Here is a 15306-nt window from a genome sequence, read left to right as displayed (position 1 = left end):
AATTATGGTATATGATTATTATGTCGAGGGTTATAGAAGATGCATTGATATGATTCTCAAAGACTTGTAAGGAATTATTTTGAGTAGATAACCTCTATATCTATAGAAACAGTTGTGTCTAAACTAAGGATTCACATCACTATTTATGCCCATACACACAAAAGTGGTATTACTTAATGCTAAAATGTGAAATTCACAACCAAGTTTATGTAAGGAGATCAAACCATTTAGCTCACTCGCCATTTCCTATTTTATGTTAATAATAATTTACCTAGTTACATCGAGTTGTGGTGTTTACCAGCTCAACCTCTTTTCATAATTTTTTTTGTAATTCCATATATATTCTTAATTTCTTTAAACTTATAGTTGATAGGATTATTATGTCGAGGGTTAAAGAAGATGCATGATTAGATTAAGAGTTTACTTTTAATTAGGATTAGATTAAGGATATGTCATAGCACATATGATCATTGTTCATATTTGGAACTATACATGTGACATTGAATGAATCATGAGATAAGAATAGTACCACTGCTTTGGGTCTTGTCTATAAGTTTGATCTAGCTTTTCTTGATGCAAGCTCCATCTTATTTTGAGTGTTGAATGAGGAAGTGAATCTCAAATGCATATTACACCTTTTTTCACATCTCTGTTATTTTCAGGTCTTGTTTTTCATACTGGTCTGGTTGGACTAGATTTTGTCAAGTTGTGTGATTATTTATGCCTTTCATCTGTTGCAGGTGAAGAGTGGCTATGCTGTGACCACTGTTGTGTTGAGTTCAAAAGAGAAGAGCTATGAATACAAGAGATGGAGCTATTATTGTATGAAGCAGTTGGTGAGAATATCATACTGTATTACAGAAACTAGTATTTCAGACACAAAATATAAACCAATTTAATTCATTGATATTAGCTCCAAAGCTAGTATTTCACACTTGACACTCAAAATAAATATTGAAGCAGTTGTTTCGCCCCGACGTTATCAGCTTCTGCCGTAGCTATACGCTCAGAATCCGTGTGGCTCAAACTTAAAGAATGGAAAACCAACGAACAATTCGTTTAGTGTAGTGAGGTACAATTTCTTGAAGCAGTTGTTTGGCCCGAACGCCATCAGCATTTGCCTTATATCTATTCGCTCACAACATGTCTGATCATATCCATGATAAAATGGATAACAACTAATCATTATTTTCTTGAGCGCAACACAATTATTTGAAATGTAAGCCACCAGTTCGATATGATGAGCAGCGTCCACACAAAAACCTTCGAACTTGAACACTTTGAGATGCCTGTGCGAAAGTCTTGTAACAGAGCCAGGGGATTTTTTAGGACAGTAATTTATGTTGATTTGGAAATTAGGACAAAAACTTTTGGACTTGTAAAACTAGGACACTAATTTTTTTAGGACACTAATTAATAAGCGTCATAAAATTAGGACATTTCTCGGCCGATAATTGGCCGAAAAATGTCCTGCCGATGCAACACTTATTAATTAGTGTCCTATTTTAGTCTAAAAAAAATTATTGTCCTATTTTTCCAAATCCGAAAATTTTTGTCCTAATTTGCAAATAAATCTAAATTATTGTCCTAAAAAACCCTCGAACTCTCTTGTAACATTCGTCATCCAAGGAGTTGGATCTCGTCCGACGAGGTTATGTAGTACTCCTTCCGTCCCACTAAAAGTGACATGTATTCTATTCTGGGTTGTCCCGCTATAAGTAGCCTATTTCCAAAATCGGAAAATTTAACCCTAGAAAAAGTGGGGGTCCTACCATTTTTAACAAATTTACACTATCTTCTTAATTCTCATGCCGAAAAATTTTGAGCCACTTATAATAGGACGGAGGAAGTAATTCCTACCACTGCAAAATTGAATATCCAAGTGCTTTAACACAAGTGTGGTGCCACAAACCACAACATTAATTAGATGGGAAGCGTGAGTTATGGATAGACAACCGCTTCAACAGCGAGCAATTACGTAGTAACAAGTCGATGTAAGTCGATATCTTCACCACTCACTATAAAAGATGTCAGACAGTCTTTTGAGGGATTTAAAAAACACAACAGTTTGGCTACCTCTTAATAAAACTTCAGGGCAACCATATCAGTATCATACTCACATAGAAAGTCCAATTCCAACCTCTTCTCTTGAAAACAAATTCAAGCCATTTGGTGACTGTGGACTGGGCTGATTTGTTCAGAGTCAGAGAGTTTTTTAGAACATTAACTTAGGTTGATTTGAAAATTAGAACAATAACTTTCGGACTCGTAAAAATAAGACACTAATTAATAAGCGTTGTACCCGCAGGACATTTCTCGATCAATTATCGAATTTTCGGACTTTCCCACATGGACCAAGCACATAACATTCTATCTGGAGCCGTAAAAATGACGTGCTTTCCACATAATCAACCCCTCCATGCGGGTTGTCATGTGTTTGGCCCGTGCGGAAAAGTCCGAAAATTTGATAATTGGTCCAAAAATGTCATGTGAGTGCAATGCTTATTAATTAGTGTCCTATTTTTACAAGTCTGAAAGTTATTGTCTTAATTAATTTTCAAATCAACCTAAGTTATTGTCCTAAAAAACCCTCTGACTCGATTTGTTCACATATATATCATCATCGTCATCATCATCAAATAAATAATACTACTAATCAATTCTGATCGATACTAGATAGCTTTTAATTGCAATCAAATTATATAAGAAACAACATGAACGACCCAAAACAAGAATAGAAGAAAAAAACAACAACACACTTTGACAGCTGGAGATTACCTTGGTGAGAAGAAATTTTAAATCGGCTTTGAAATACTTCCCATTCATAAATAAAAAATTAATTATATATATATATATATTGAAATTAGAATTTAAGATATTATATAGATTTATTAATTTAATTATGTATAAGAATTATTTATTTATTTAGATAAGATACATTTTGTTATATTTTTCTTTTTATATTATTCATATTTTTATTAATCTTTACATTAGTTTGGGCTATTTCAATATGAACTTTTAATAATAATGCAGTTTGAATTTTTAAGAGCCTAAAATTATTATATTAAATGACGACTATTAATTTTGTTATATTAATGGTTTATTAATGTTATTTGCTCAAAACGAGATTGACTTAAATTATTTGTTACAAATTTAATTTTTATTATGCATATTTAATTATTATTATACAATACTCATTAAATTTAATATTATACTCATTGAGTTGATAATAATGCTATTATACATTATTTTAAATTAAATACCACTTTTAACTAAATTAATATAACTTTTTTGTTACCACTCAATATAACTCATAAATAATTCTAACATTTTGATATTTTTATATAATTTAAAATTCTAAAAATAAATAAATATTTCGTGCTATACTAGTGTATAAATATATTTAGGTATAAAAAAGTATATGTCTTATAGTAAAAATCAAATTCTAAATCACATAAAGTTTTAATTCACATCACACACGTCATCACATATTTATCTTCTACAATACATATTTATGTCTTACAATATATATCAAATTCTACAATAAACTCTACGCATATATAAAATTAAGTGTAACTTTTTCGCATTTTTTTTATCACCCATGGCCAAATAAAACATATAGAATTCATGGATTCAAACGCATTGACCCGTGACGGTCACGGTGTCGGTGAGTATCAAATGTCTTTTGCTAGAAACAGTTGTATGCGTATTTTATTTGAAAAAGAAATTTCAATTATTAGAAATTGAAGTAGCCTACTAAAATCTACATTAATTGTTCCTTGTCATGATGTAAATTTTCTCTCATTTTTCACTGTAATTTTTAATAACATACAATATTATCATGAGGTATTAATACAACCTAGTTCTTGATAATAAACTTTTCATATTCTTTAGATTTGTGATCTTATAAAAATATGGAATAAAAAAATTGTGCGATAAATTTTTCCTATCTTTTTTTACCACTCACATTATTATTTTATCATAATAAATGAAGAACAAATCGAGTCAAATCCCAAAAGAAATTGCAAAATCTTTGCGTACGTTACTAATAACATCCAAAGGTGATATTTCTGATATCAACTTCTCAGACTTGGAAAGTTTGCATGTTTTACGTCTTGACTCTCAAGTTAAAGAGCTGCCACGTTCGATTCAAAAGTTGATACATTTGAGAGATTTTGACATTTCAAAGACAAGTATTAAAGATTTGCCGGATTGGATTGGTGAATTCTTTCACTTGCAGACGTTGAGAGCAAACAAATATTGTTTGGAGAAACTGCCAAGTACGGTTAAGTACTTGATTAACTTGAGGCATCTTTATATTAATCAGTGGGTAGAGTTGCCTATGGGAATTGGGGGATTAACTTCTCTCCAAACGCTAAAGTACTTTCCAGTAGGCGACGAGAATGGCTGCAAGATTGAAGAGCTCGGAAGTTTGAATAATCTTAAAGGAGAGTTAGAGATTCACAATCTGGAAAGGGTTCATGACAAGGAAGAGGCTGGGAAAGCCAATTTATTCAAAAAGTCTAAAATATTGGAGCTGCATTTGAATTGGGATTGGAGAAGAGAAGGTGAAAGAAATGATGAGGGTGTATTGGAAGGCCTTCAACCTCACTCAGATCTGAGGGAGTTAAAGATTTGGGGATTCAATGGCAGTAGGTTTCCATTATGGACTGAGAAGATGTCAGTTCGAGATGCGCCTCAAGGCTCTTGGGTGCTACTTAACAACTTAATGTCGTTATTTCTCTTTCACTGCAGAGAATGTGAAGAGATCCCAATGTTGGGGCAGTTGCCCAATCTCAAGTCCCTTGAGTTGAGAGGATGGAGGAATTTGAAGTGTATAAATTCATCGTTCTACGGAATGGTGAACAAGGACACACGCATTGTTTTTCCAGCTCTCGAAAAGCTCGAATTGTATCGCATGCATAAGCTGGCAGAGTGGGCAGAAATAGAAATTTGGGATGGAAGTGAAGTGAAGCTATTTCCTCGCCTCCAACATTTGGAAATTTATGATTGCCCGCAATTGATGAGTGTTCCAAGTCATGTCTCGTCATGCCTTCAACAATTGGATATTTATGAGATCGGTGTGGAATGTCTGCCAGCTGATTGGTTATTGAGTAACAACCAGACTCTCTTGTGGTTGGATATATGGGACTGCCCGAATTTGAGAGAAATATGAGATAGGTGGGGAGAAGAAGAATCACAAGGAAGAAGCTTCACAATCACATCCCTCCCTAAATTCCCTCGTCTAACAAAATTGTATATTGGAGGCGTTCCTAAGTTAAGTTTGGAGACTGTGGATGGCATATTGCAAGGATGCTGCCACTCACTTGATAAGTTATCTCTGAAGGGGATGGAAAGTTGGGAATGCCTGCCTGAATCAATTCAACATCTCACTACTCTTACTTGGTTAGAGTTAAAGGATTTTGGAATCGAAGAGTTACCTGAATGGTTAGGGAACCTCTCATCTCTAAAGCAGTTGAATTTACATAACTGCAAAAGTCTAAGCTGTCTACCATCTATGGATGCAATGCAACGCCTCACAACATTAAACACACTAATTATTTGGTATTGCCCAGAATTAGTGATTAAAAGAGAGGCAGCTGATTCTGAATGGCCCAAGCTTTCCCATATCCCTAGAATCTACATCCAAATTGATGGCTCCGGCCTCCGGTGAATGTGAGTATTATTATAAATTGAAGTAGCGTAGCAATATCTATTATCTTATTCTATGAAGTTTCTAATCCAATTGCTATTATTAGTTTCTCTAATTTCAACTTTGAATGCTTTACTTTAATTTCGTGATTATTAATTATGATTCATTTCATCTAATTAGGGTATATAATTATATTAAGAATAATTCATAGTATTAAAATAATAGATATAAGAATGTAATATAGTGACATACATATAATTGTGGGATGTTGGATCTCATCCTTTAGTTTGGTGCTCCCACTCATCTCAATATGCTTAAACTTGCAATAAGAGATTAATTATTTTGAGTTTGTTTACTATATTTTTACAGCAACTCATCATCTTAGCTTTTTTTTTCCATTAATTCTTTTTTGCGTTGATACAATTGATTTTGAGGGTACAGTTGTTTCTGAGGAAAGTGAATGAAGAACACATTTGCGTTTCATGAGCTGAAGCAAGCGATCTAGTGAAGAAGGAATAAGTGAGTATCCATTTTCTTCATCTTCATTATGACTTGCTCAACCTCTTTTCATAATTTTTTTTGTAATTCCATATAAATTCTTTGTTTGAACTTTAGTTGATAGGATTATTATATCGAGGGTTGAAGAAGATGCATGTTTGGATACCAATTTGTTTCACAATTGATATGATTCTCAAAGACTCACTCGCCATTTCCCATTCTATGTTAATAAATACTTGATAGTATTTTGGTTTCTACCCCCTCATATTGTAATTCACTATATATTGTTTGTTTGAACTTTAGTTATAACAAGTTGTAGTGTTTACCAGCTCTAAGGTTGCAAATGCGAATTAGGAAAACAAAACAAAACAAACCAAATACGAAACATCTTCCATATTCCATTTTGAACATTACCTTTAGAGCTCGTTTGCTTGTGTAGGAAATTGGTTATGAGTTGACCAATGTTTAATTTTCAAGTACCGAAATAATTTAATTTAGTATAATTAAATGACACATAATCGATTTACGTTTTAAGTAGATGATCGTAGTATATTTATTTACTCAAAATCGATTTTCGGTGGATTTGGAGGGGCATTTTGAGTATCTATCAAGCTCTTATCGAGCCAGTTTGAGCTTTGTTATAGATTTTCTAATAGAATCAAATAAATTTCAAAATGACATGAGGATATATGAGATCCTTAATATAATATATGTAGGACTAAATGTCAATCTTTGAGGCATGTTTCTATTAGTCTGTTTATGGTTTTGTTTTTGTGATTTTTTCTTCAAAAGCTATTAATTTGATTTGATTATATCCAACACTCCATAGTGGAGCCATGGCAGAGATAGGGGAGCTTCTGAGTAGCATGGAGACGAGGCGGCCTCAACTAGTGGCGCTTACGAGCTTGCTCGTGGGGAAGAACAACGACAGTGTAGTTGTTGAGTCTGAAGAGAAGGATGATGACAAAAATTCAGACAGCAATGTTGAAGATGAAGATAGTGAAACAGAGGATTCAGCAGCTGTGGAAGTTGAACCCAATCCCACCAACATGGGCGGATCTACATGGGTGCAAGGGGGTACAACTGTACCCCTAATTTTTTTAATTTTTTTTTACTATATATACATACAAAAAATATATAATACAATATTTTAATAATTATAATATCCACGTTAATTGTTTAATAGTTTACAGTTATTTGTTCTATTAGTTTGTTAAGTTTGTGTTATTTTTGTCTTATTTTCCTTTCTAATTAATAAATTTTTAATATTGAATTTGAGTCAATCCTCGAGTTAAAGTAAATTATGAACTATTAATAATGAAATTAGTTTTTTTTTAAGATAAAACAATTTTTCAAAAAGCGTATAGAAGTAGGTCTTTATATGCTTTTAATGTACTTGTCATTCAATTAAAATTGCGAACAACTATTTACTACTCCCTCCGTTCCAACGAAAGTGGTGCGTATTCCTTTTTGAGCCGTTCCAACGAAAGTGGTGCATTTCCTTTTTTGATAATAATTTTACACTACAAACAATGTGGCCCCACACACCTTTATACGGTTTTACACTACAATTTTATTCTCTTTAAATCCCGTGTCGAAAAGAAGTGCACCGTTTTCGTTGGGACGGGGGGAGTATATTAAGTGACTGATTCTAATTCTAAACCCATTAAGATTCTAGTAGGATATAAAAATTAATTGACGGAATGCTTACAAAATTTTGGCTTGGGAGCTTCCGCCCCCGAACCCCGTATAGATATTTTCAAACGTCGTACTTCAATAAAATTCGTCCCCCCTAATAACAAATCCTGGATCCGCCACTGCCCACCAACAAGGGAAAAGGAAAAAAGGCACACCAATGAAAGAATGTTGAGCATATCATATAACATTAAAACAAAGTTTCAATTTGCATCACCATTAGAATCTTACAAGTAAGTTCTAACTGGCAGGACAGGATATTTGGTTTTACTTTATCAATTGCATGTTTTTTCTTGTCTTTATAAACGGACGAAAGGGATTGAGTAAATGGAAGCTCGTTTTGGTTGAGAAATGACTGAGAATATGTTTTGGTATTAATCTGAGTGGTTTGGATTGTGCATTGGTATTCTTGTGCAGCTCTTTGTTGACGGAAGAAGAGTATCACAATTCCACCATCTATGATCTGCTTGAGAAGCTCGAGGTATATATTTTTCGATGAAATTTGGACCTAGCGTTACTGGTATGAGAATGGAAATAATAAGGTTAAGGTTATATTAGTGCTGAAAACAATTTGAAAAACGATATTACTATTTAAAATTAATTTTAAAATCCTAAAAATTACATAAAAAAATACATAAAACTTAATTAAATAAAAATAATTCCTAAAATAACTATTCTGGTCCTAGAGCTTCGAAACGTGTCCAAACGTGCTCCATCAAATCATGTTGGAGCATAGCATGCATAAAGAAGGAAATATTGGAAGATTGAAGGAATAGAATTGTTGTTGTGTGAACTCTGTTAACTCTGTTAGGATTATCTCAAAACTGAGTTGAGATGGGCCTTCATGATTAAAGCCCATTATCTAGCTACTTTTTAGGTGATGAGTGATTCTATTCATAGTCTTCATTTTACTCAATGTATAATGCATATTCTTTTCATGCTTTAAAACACATAGTTAAGTAATTACACTCAATACATATACATAATAATATTAATGTCATTATGCAATCATGTTTAAATAATTAATTAAACCCAATTAAGAGTCTAATTAATTAATTTAAACAACTTAATTAATAAATAAGTAAACTCATAGCCCAATTAACAAAAGGCCCTCTTCATTACAAAAAACATGCAGCCCACAAAATTAAATAGTCCACTTCATTTATAAGAGCCCAAAATAAAATTTAATAGACGAGGCCCGACACCAAAGTGAAACTTTGAAAACCCATAAAAGATCAGATTAACTAAAACATCTCTCAAGCCGCCACCTGCTCCGACAGCAACATGAGCATCAGGCTGCGGCCGCCGCCGGTCCTCCCTCCTCCGCTCTCCCACGTTTTCTCTGCCGCTACTTTCTCCTCCCCCAAGACTCGAGATGAGATCCAGTGTCCCATAATCTCATGTGTACCACTATGTCCCACTCATATATCTATTATTTTAAAAATAATTTTTATATAATTAAAATTTATTATAATATTATGAATTATACTTAATTTTTATTTGAAAAAAATTATATTTTTAAAAAAGTATATACAATGACTTTTAATTTATCAACCTATTATTAGCTAATAAAAGTGAAATTAAATGATAAAAAATAAATATGTACCCTAATTTTATGGAATAAACCCTAGTTAATAATTATAAAATTGAACTAAAGCAAATAAAGTTGAAATTGATGAAAAATATACTCCCTACATCCCATGAAGCATGACACAGTTCTTTTCGGCACGGGATATCGAGTATGGTACACTGAATTTCATTCCCCAAGACTCATGCACACATACATCAGGCCCTAGTTTGTGTGTTTGAGTTCTTTAATATCATTTCTTAAATCAAAATGCAGAAAGCAAACATATTATATGCAAGATGATGCATGCATCTCTATAGTTTCTATTTCAAATTATCTCATGAGCTATAGTTGTAGTAGGAAAGATAATATGAGAATCCGGCACATCCCATTTTTAAAATAAATGGATTTGAAGATCCATCATTTAAAACTCATGAGATATTTATTATTCATATGAAAACATAAAATCACATTCATATAATACCATTGAAATTATACAAAGCATAATGTTTTAATAATGTTTTAATGCATGGATTGATCACTTGGACCTTACTCTATATCAATATAACTTGCTCAATCCATTTCTGGCCCAACTCTAAATATATATTTTGAATAGTTGAGATGGATTGATAACTTTCAAGCCGGGACTCCAATATTCTTATTTTATTATAGTTCAGTTAAAAATTAAAATTTGAGTATACTTAGTATATTTACATACCTACTCCAAATTAAAAAGGAACAATGTGATATGATATACTGTATTTATAAGAAAGTAATAAAATTCATTAAAAATATTAGTATTCTTTATATAAATTTATTTTACATATGACAAATATTCATGATCAATCCAATGTATAACATATACTATATAGTAATATTATGTTGGGATATTATTTTATATCATCGCCTGTTAATTTGATCAATAAATACATAAATTTGTAATCGTCATAATTTGTAATTTCATCCAAATTAAAAAGAAACTTTGGGTACCTCAGGTTAGAGGAAATCTTCTGCTCATACAAAATCAAGAGGAACTTGGACCACCCGACGAGCGTCGACCTCTACAACCCACGCGACGGCCACATCAGCAACGTCAACAGCCAATCCCTCCTCATCCTCAACTACGTCCAGCTCAGCGCGCAACGAGGGATCCTCTACGAACGCCCACTCCGCTATGTACGCGACCAAAGGAAGCGCTAGAGTTCAAGTCGTCGGTACCCAAGGAAGATCCGTCTTCGAGGGAGAAGTAAACGAGGGGCAGCTCTTGATCGTCCCACAAAATTTACTCTATTTGTAGTGTTTCTTCATTTTCATTACTCTCACAAAGCTTCACAAACCTTAATTCACTATATTTGTTGATGATAGAGTTTTCACAATTCTTACAATAACAAATTTTTAAATTACGTCCTATGTTATATACTCATTATGTCCATGAAAAGTATAGTGTTGGTTGGGAGCAATGGGTTTAATAAATTGTCACAAGATGTGTATAAAATGGGGGAAAGAGTCCCATTAAAATTGAGTTGTGAAAGAAATCTACTATATTTGATGGGTTAAATAATTCGTTTTTTTTTATAAATACTAACAGAGATGACGTGTATTGAAGATAAATTATTTTAATAAATATTTTTTTATGAGTATAATCATTTCATTTTATAGTACTTCATCTGTCCTCCCATATTTATGCACCTTTTTTTTATACATCTTCGAAATTTATGCACTATATTTTTTGACACTATCTAGCTCACACATAATTTTATTTATAATTTACATCATTTACTCACAATTTACTTAACAATATCATTCATGTTCAACTTTTTTTAATATCGCTTTTGGCACAGATTTTCATGCTATAAATATTTGTTAGTGAGGATCAGTAATCTGTGTTTAGTCTTTACATTTTCATATCACGACATATGGATTGACACATGCATGAATATTCTTCACACCTTTAAAGTCAAAATGATGCTCCCTTCGTGGACTCTCATTTGATGGTCGGAACGGAAACTAAGAAAGCTGATAAAGGTGTTGTGAGTGAAATATAATGGTAGTTGACTAAAATAATAAATGTATTGTGGGATGGGCCTATGAATGGTAGATGGTAGTAAATATAAAATATAAAATATAAAAATAATAAAGGTGTTGTGGGTGGGCCCATGAGTGGTAAATAGTAGTAAATGAGAGTTTATTTCGTGGACCGAGAGAGTATCATTTTGACTTTAAAAGTGTGAAGAATATTCATGCATGTTTGAATCCATATACCGTGATATGAAAATGTTATACTCCCTTCGTCCCACTCTAATAGATCCACTTCTTTTGGTCACGAAAATTAAGAAAATTTAAATTTTAGTAGGAAAGTGGTGTGATCCATGCCAATAAAGTACACTTTTTTTTTTTATTATTAAAAATAGAAAACGAGCATATTCTAGTGGATCGTCCCAAAAAGAAAAACGAATTATTAGAGTGGGACGGAGGGATTAACTACTAAAGTTATAAATTAGAGCAACTCCAACAAGCACTCTACAATTGCGGCCACCGCTTTTGTGATGCAAAAATGTATTCCAAGGGAATCATGCTACAGCTATATATTTTAGCGGATTGAACAGTATCCCTCTATATGTGAAGTACACTGTTCATCCGCTACAACCTCCCGCTACATCCTATGGCCCCACCTTTCATCATTTTTAATTTTGTTTATTAATTTTGATTATATTATATTATATTTTTTAATATACCTGTAATTATTTATTTTAGTATTTGTTAAATCAATTTCAAAATTAATTTCTTAAATATTGATGGCCAAAAATCATATCCTGTAATTATGGTTCTCTTACGGTTCTCTAGATATTAATGTTGTCGGCTCATTAAATATCATTTTTTTGTGCTTATTTGGTGGCCACCTGTGGCGCCGTGGATCAAAGTGAATACTAATGGCTCGGCGACGGGAGCTCCGGTCACTATTGCTGCAGGTGGGGTGTTTAGAGATAACTGGAATGTGGTGCGTGGTTGTTTCCTTAAAACTCCTGGCTGTTATCTCGGCGATTCAAATAGCTCACAATCGTGGATGGCACAAGCTTTGGATTGAAGCCGATTCCACCTACGTGATATCCATTCTTAATTCTCGTTCTTTAAATGTGCCTTGGCGTTTTAAGGCGGCGTGGAATAGGATTTTAAAGATGTTAGATGCTTTCTCGCTACAGGTTTCTCACATCTTTAGAGAAGGAAACAAGGCGGCAGATTTAATGGCTAACCAACAACGTTCGGAAGGGTGGTGGCCGCACGAGATTGAGGAGATTAGGGCTGCGGTTCGCCTTGACATGGCTTCGCATAGCCATCTGCGTCAGAAACGGTAGTTGGGGCTGATGGGTGGTTGTTGGGTTCTTGTTGGCGTCAGAGTTTATTGGTTTTGAATCGGGTTTTTCTAGATATTAATGCTGTCGGCTCATTAAACCTATAGAGCGTCTCTTACAGTTGTCAGTCGATTCAGTCTTAATTCAATAATCCTGCGTCAGAGTTTATTGGTTTTGAATCGGGTTTCTCTAGATATTAATGCTGTCGGCTCATTAAACCTATAGAGCGTCTCTTACGGTTCTCTAGATATTAATGCTGTCGGCTCATTAAATATCATTTTTTTGTGCTTATTTGGTGGCCACCTGTGGCGCCGTGGATCAAAGTGAATACTGATGGCTCGGCGACGGGAGCTCCGGGCACTATTGCTGCAGGTGGGGTGTTTAGAGATAACTGGAATGTGGTGCGTGGTTGTTTTCACTTCAAAGGTGGCTCGGGTTTTGCCTTTGAAGCGAAACTCCTGGCTGTTATCTCGGCGATTCAAATTGCTCACAATCGTGGATGGCACAAGCTTTGGATTGAAGCCGATTCCACCTACGTGATATCCATTCTTAATTCTCGTTCTTTAAATGTGCCTTGGCGTTTTAAGGCGGCGTGGAATAGGATTTTAAAGATGTTAGATGCTTTCTCGCTGCAGGTTTCTCACATCTTTAGAGAAGGAAACAAGGCGGCAGATTTAATGGCTAACCAACAACGTTCGGAAGGGTGGTGGCCGCACGAGATTGAGGAGATTAGGGCTGCGGTTCGCCTTGACATGGCTTCGCATAGCCATCTGCGTCAGAAACGGTAGTTGGGGCTGATGGGTGGTTGTTGGGTTCTTGTTGGCGTCTGTATGGGGAGATCTTGGTTTGGGTTTTTCTACGATCACTTGGCAGGTGTTTGGATTACGATGGGTGCTCTTGATGCTCAGTTGGTCCTTGCGCTGATGGAGGCGTGGGTTTTGAGGCGGTGGATGGAGTAGAGCTTCTGCTGCCCTGGGTGGGTTTTGGGGATGGAGGTTGTAGAGTGCTCACGGAGATGGCATTTACCCGGATGTTTTGCTCTCGTTTTTCTTCGTTTGGGTTTGTTCTTCTTACGGCGACGGCGTCTAACCGGCCGTTTAGTTTTTTTCGTGGGGTGAGAACCGGGATAGTTTGGGGACGATGGTTAGGCCGGAGTTCCGGAAACTTTCCCTTCCGCTCTTCCCTACTTTCGTTTTGTGTTTAGACGAGTACTCTTTTTCCTTTTCACGGTTTTTCCCACTGGGTTTTCCGTGAAAAGGTTTTAATGAGGATCGGCCCTTAGTCTGCTCCTTCTGTGCTTTCAAGGGTTTTTTTGGTTTTTTCTTTTCTTTTTTATATATAAAATCGTCAATTAAAAAAAAATATTGATGTAGTTTCTTAATTATTTCAAAGTTTTTTTTTTTTTTTTTACTTTCTTTCAATTTCTTGTGTTTGTTTCCTTTATATTTCACAGATGCAGTTTGATTTATATTTCACATAATATATAGTACAAAATTTAAAAGATGTTATTAATTAATTTTTCTCAAAAATATTTAAATTAATTTATATTTGAATTTAATTATAATTAAATATAATTGAATACAAATATAATTATTTATAAATATATATGATATATAATAATTAAATTGATAAAATAATTTAATAATAAAGAGCATAAAAATAGAATATTCTATTGTAGAGGAAAATGTAAAGTTGATTGTTGGCGATGAAAATCCAAAAACTCTATATTTCAACTATACAATAGAGTGAAGGGTCATCTATAATAGAGGCATTCACCCTGCAAAACTAATTAACGGCTTCCCCCCACTCCCACTCAAAATTAACACAAAAGTTAATTCATTTAGATATAGTTGTCTTGACAATTAATTAACAGTGATGAATGTTGGGATTAGTTAGCCTAACTCGTCTAACTTGGCGTGCGTAATTAGCACACCTAATTAATACGTCCCCGCAGTTAGCAGATGGGATCATCAGTCCATTATTTTATGTGTACCACTGTGTATTATTCGTAATTTATCTATTTTATAATTATTTTTTATAAAAATAAAAAACATTATTATATTATGAACTCTAATTAATACTATTTATCACTAAACATTGAAATTTTAAAAAATTATAAGTATATCATAACTTTGAATTAATGAACTCGAATAATCAATTATTAATTCAAATAAATATAAAAAAATAATTATAAATTCTAATTGGATGAGTGAACCCTTGTTAATTATCTTTTTATAATATTAAAGCATAATAAATTAAAATTAAAGAAAATATAATTAAAAATTATAATAAATTAAAAGTTACACGGTAAAAACACAAAATAGTGGGATAGAGGATCTTATGTGGCCAGTTAGTGTTAGTGTTGTTGCACTAGTATTTGTGTATGTGGACTTGATTGATTATTCCCCTATACACAAAATCATAAAGGAATAAGTAGTGTTGATAAATTGGTTTGCCACCACCACCACCAACTTCAGCTTTTCCATTTTTAGTTTTAAGAGAGAGAGACAAGAATAAAGTAAGAGAAAAGCATTGTATTATTG

General features: G+C 33.6%; 1 protein-coding gene and 1 long non-coding RNA gene across 2 annotated transcripts; both read left to right on the top strand.

The window, feature by feature from the left end:
* The first annotated feature begins 3988 nt into the window (after positions 1 to 3988).
* On the top strand, positions 3989 to 5176 carry LOC130997023 (putative disease resistance RPP13-like protein 1). The gene has a single exon (XM_057922302.1). It carries the CDS (start codon positions 3989 to 3991, stop codon positions 5174 to 5176), a length of 1188 nt encoding a protein of 395 aa, XP_057778285.1.
* Positions 5177 to 6049: 873 nt separating this feature from the next.
* On the top strand, positions 6050 to 7205 carry LOC130999807 (uncharacterized). Its single transcript, XR_009093590.1, has 2 exons — positions 6050 to 6172; positions 6276 to 7205. It is a non-coding gene; the product is annotated as an uncharacterized LOC130999807 (long non-coding RNA).
* The last annotated feature ends 8101 nt before the right edge of the window (positions 7206 to 15306 follow it).

Source organism: Salvia miltiorrhiza, chromosome 8, assembly GCF_028751815.1.
Source record: "Salvia miltiorrhiza cultivar Shanhuang (shh) chromosome 8, IMPLAD_Smil_shh, whole genome shotgun sequence".
Lineage (NCBI taxonomy): Eukaryota > Viridiplantae > Streptophyta > Magnoliopsida > Lamiales > Lamiaceae > Salvia > Salvia miltiorrhiza.
The sequence above is the reverse complement of the archived record's forward strand: the minus strand, read 5'-3'. Positions and strand labels throughout refer to the sequence as shown.

What these genes read in the sequence shown, in the direction of transcription:
- LOC130997023 (XM_057922302.1), top strand. Translation starts at nt 3,989, where the DNA reads ATGAAGAACAAATCGAGTCAAATCCCAAAAGAAATTGCAAAATCTTTG.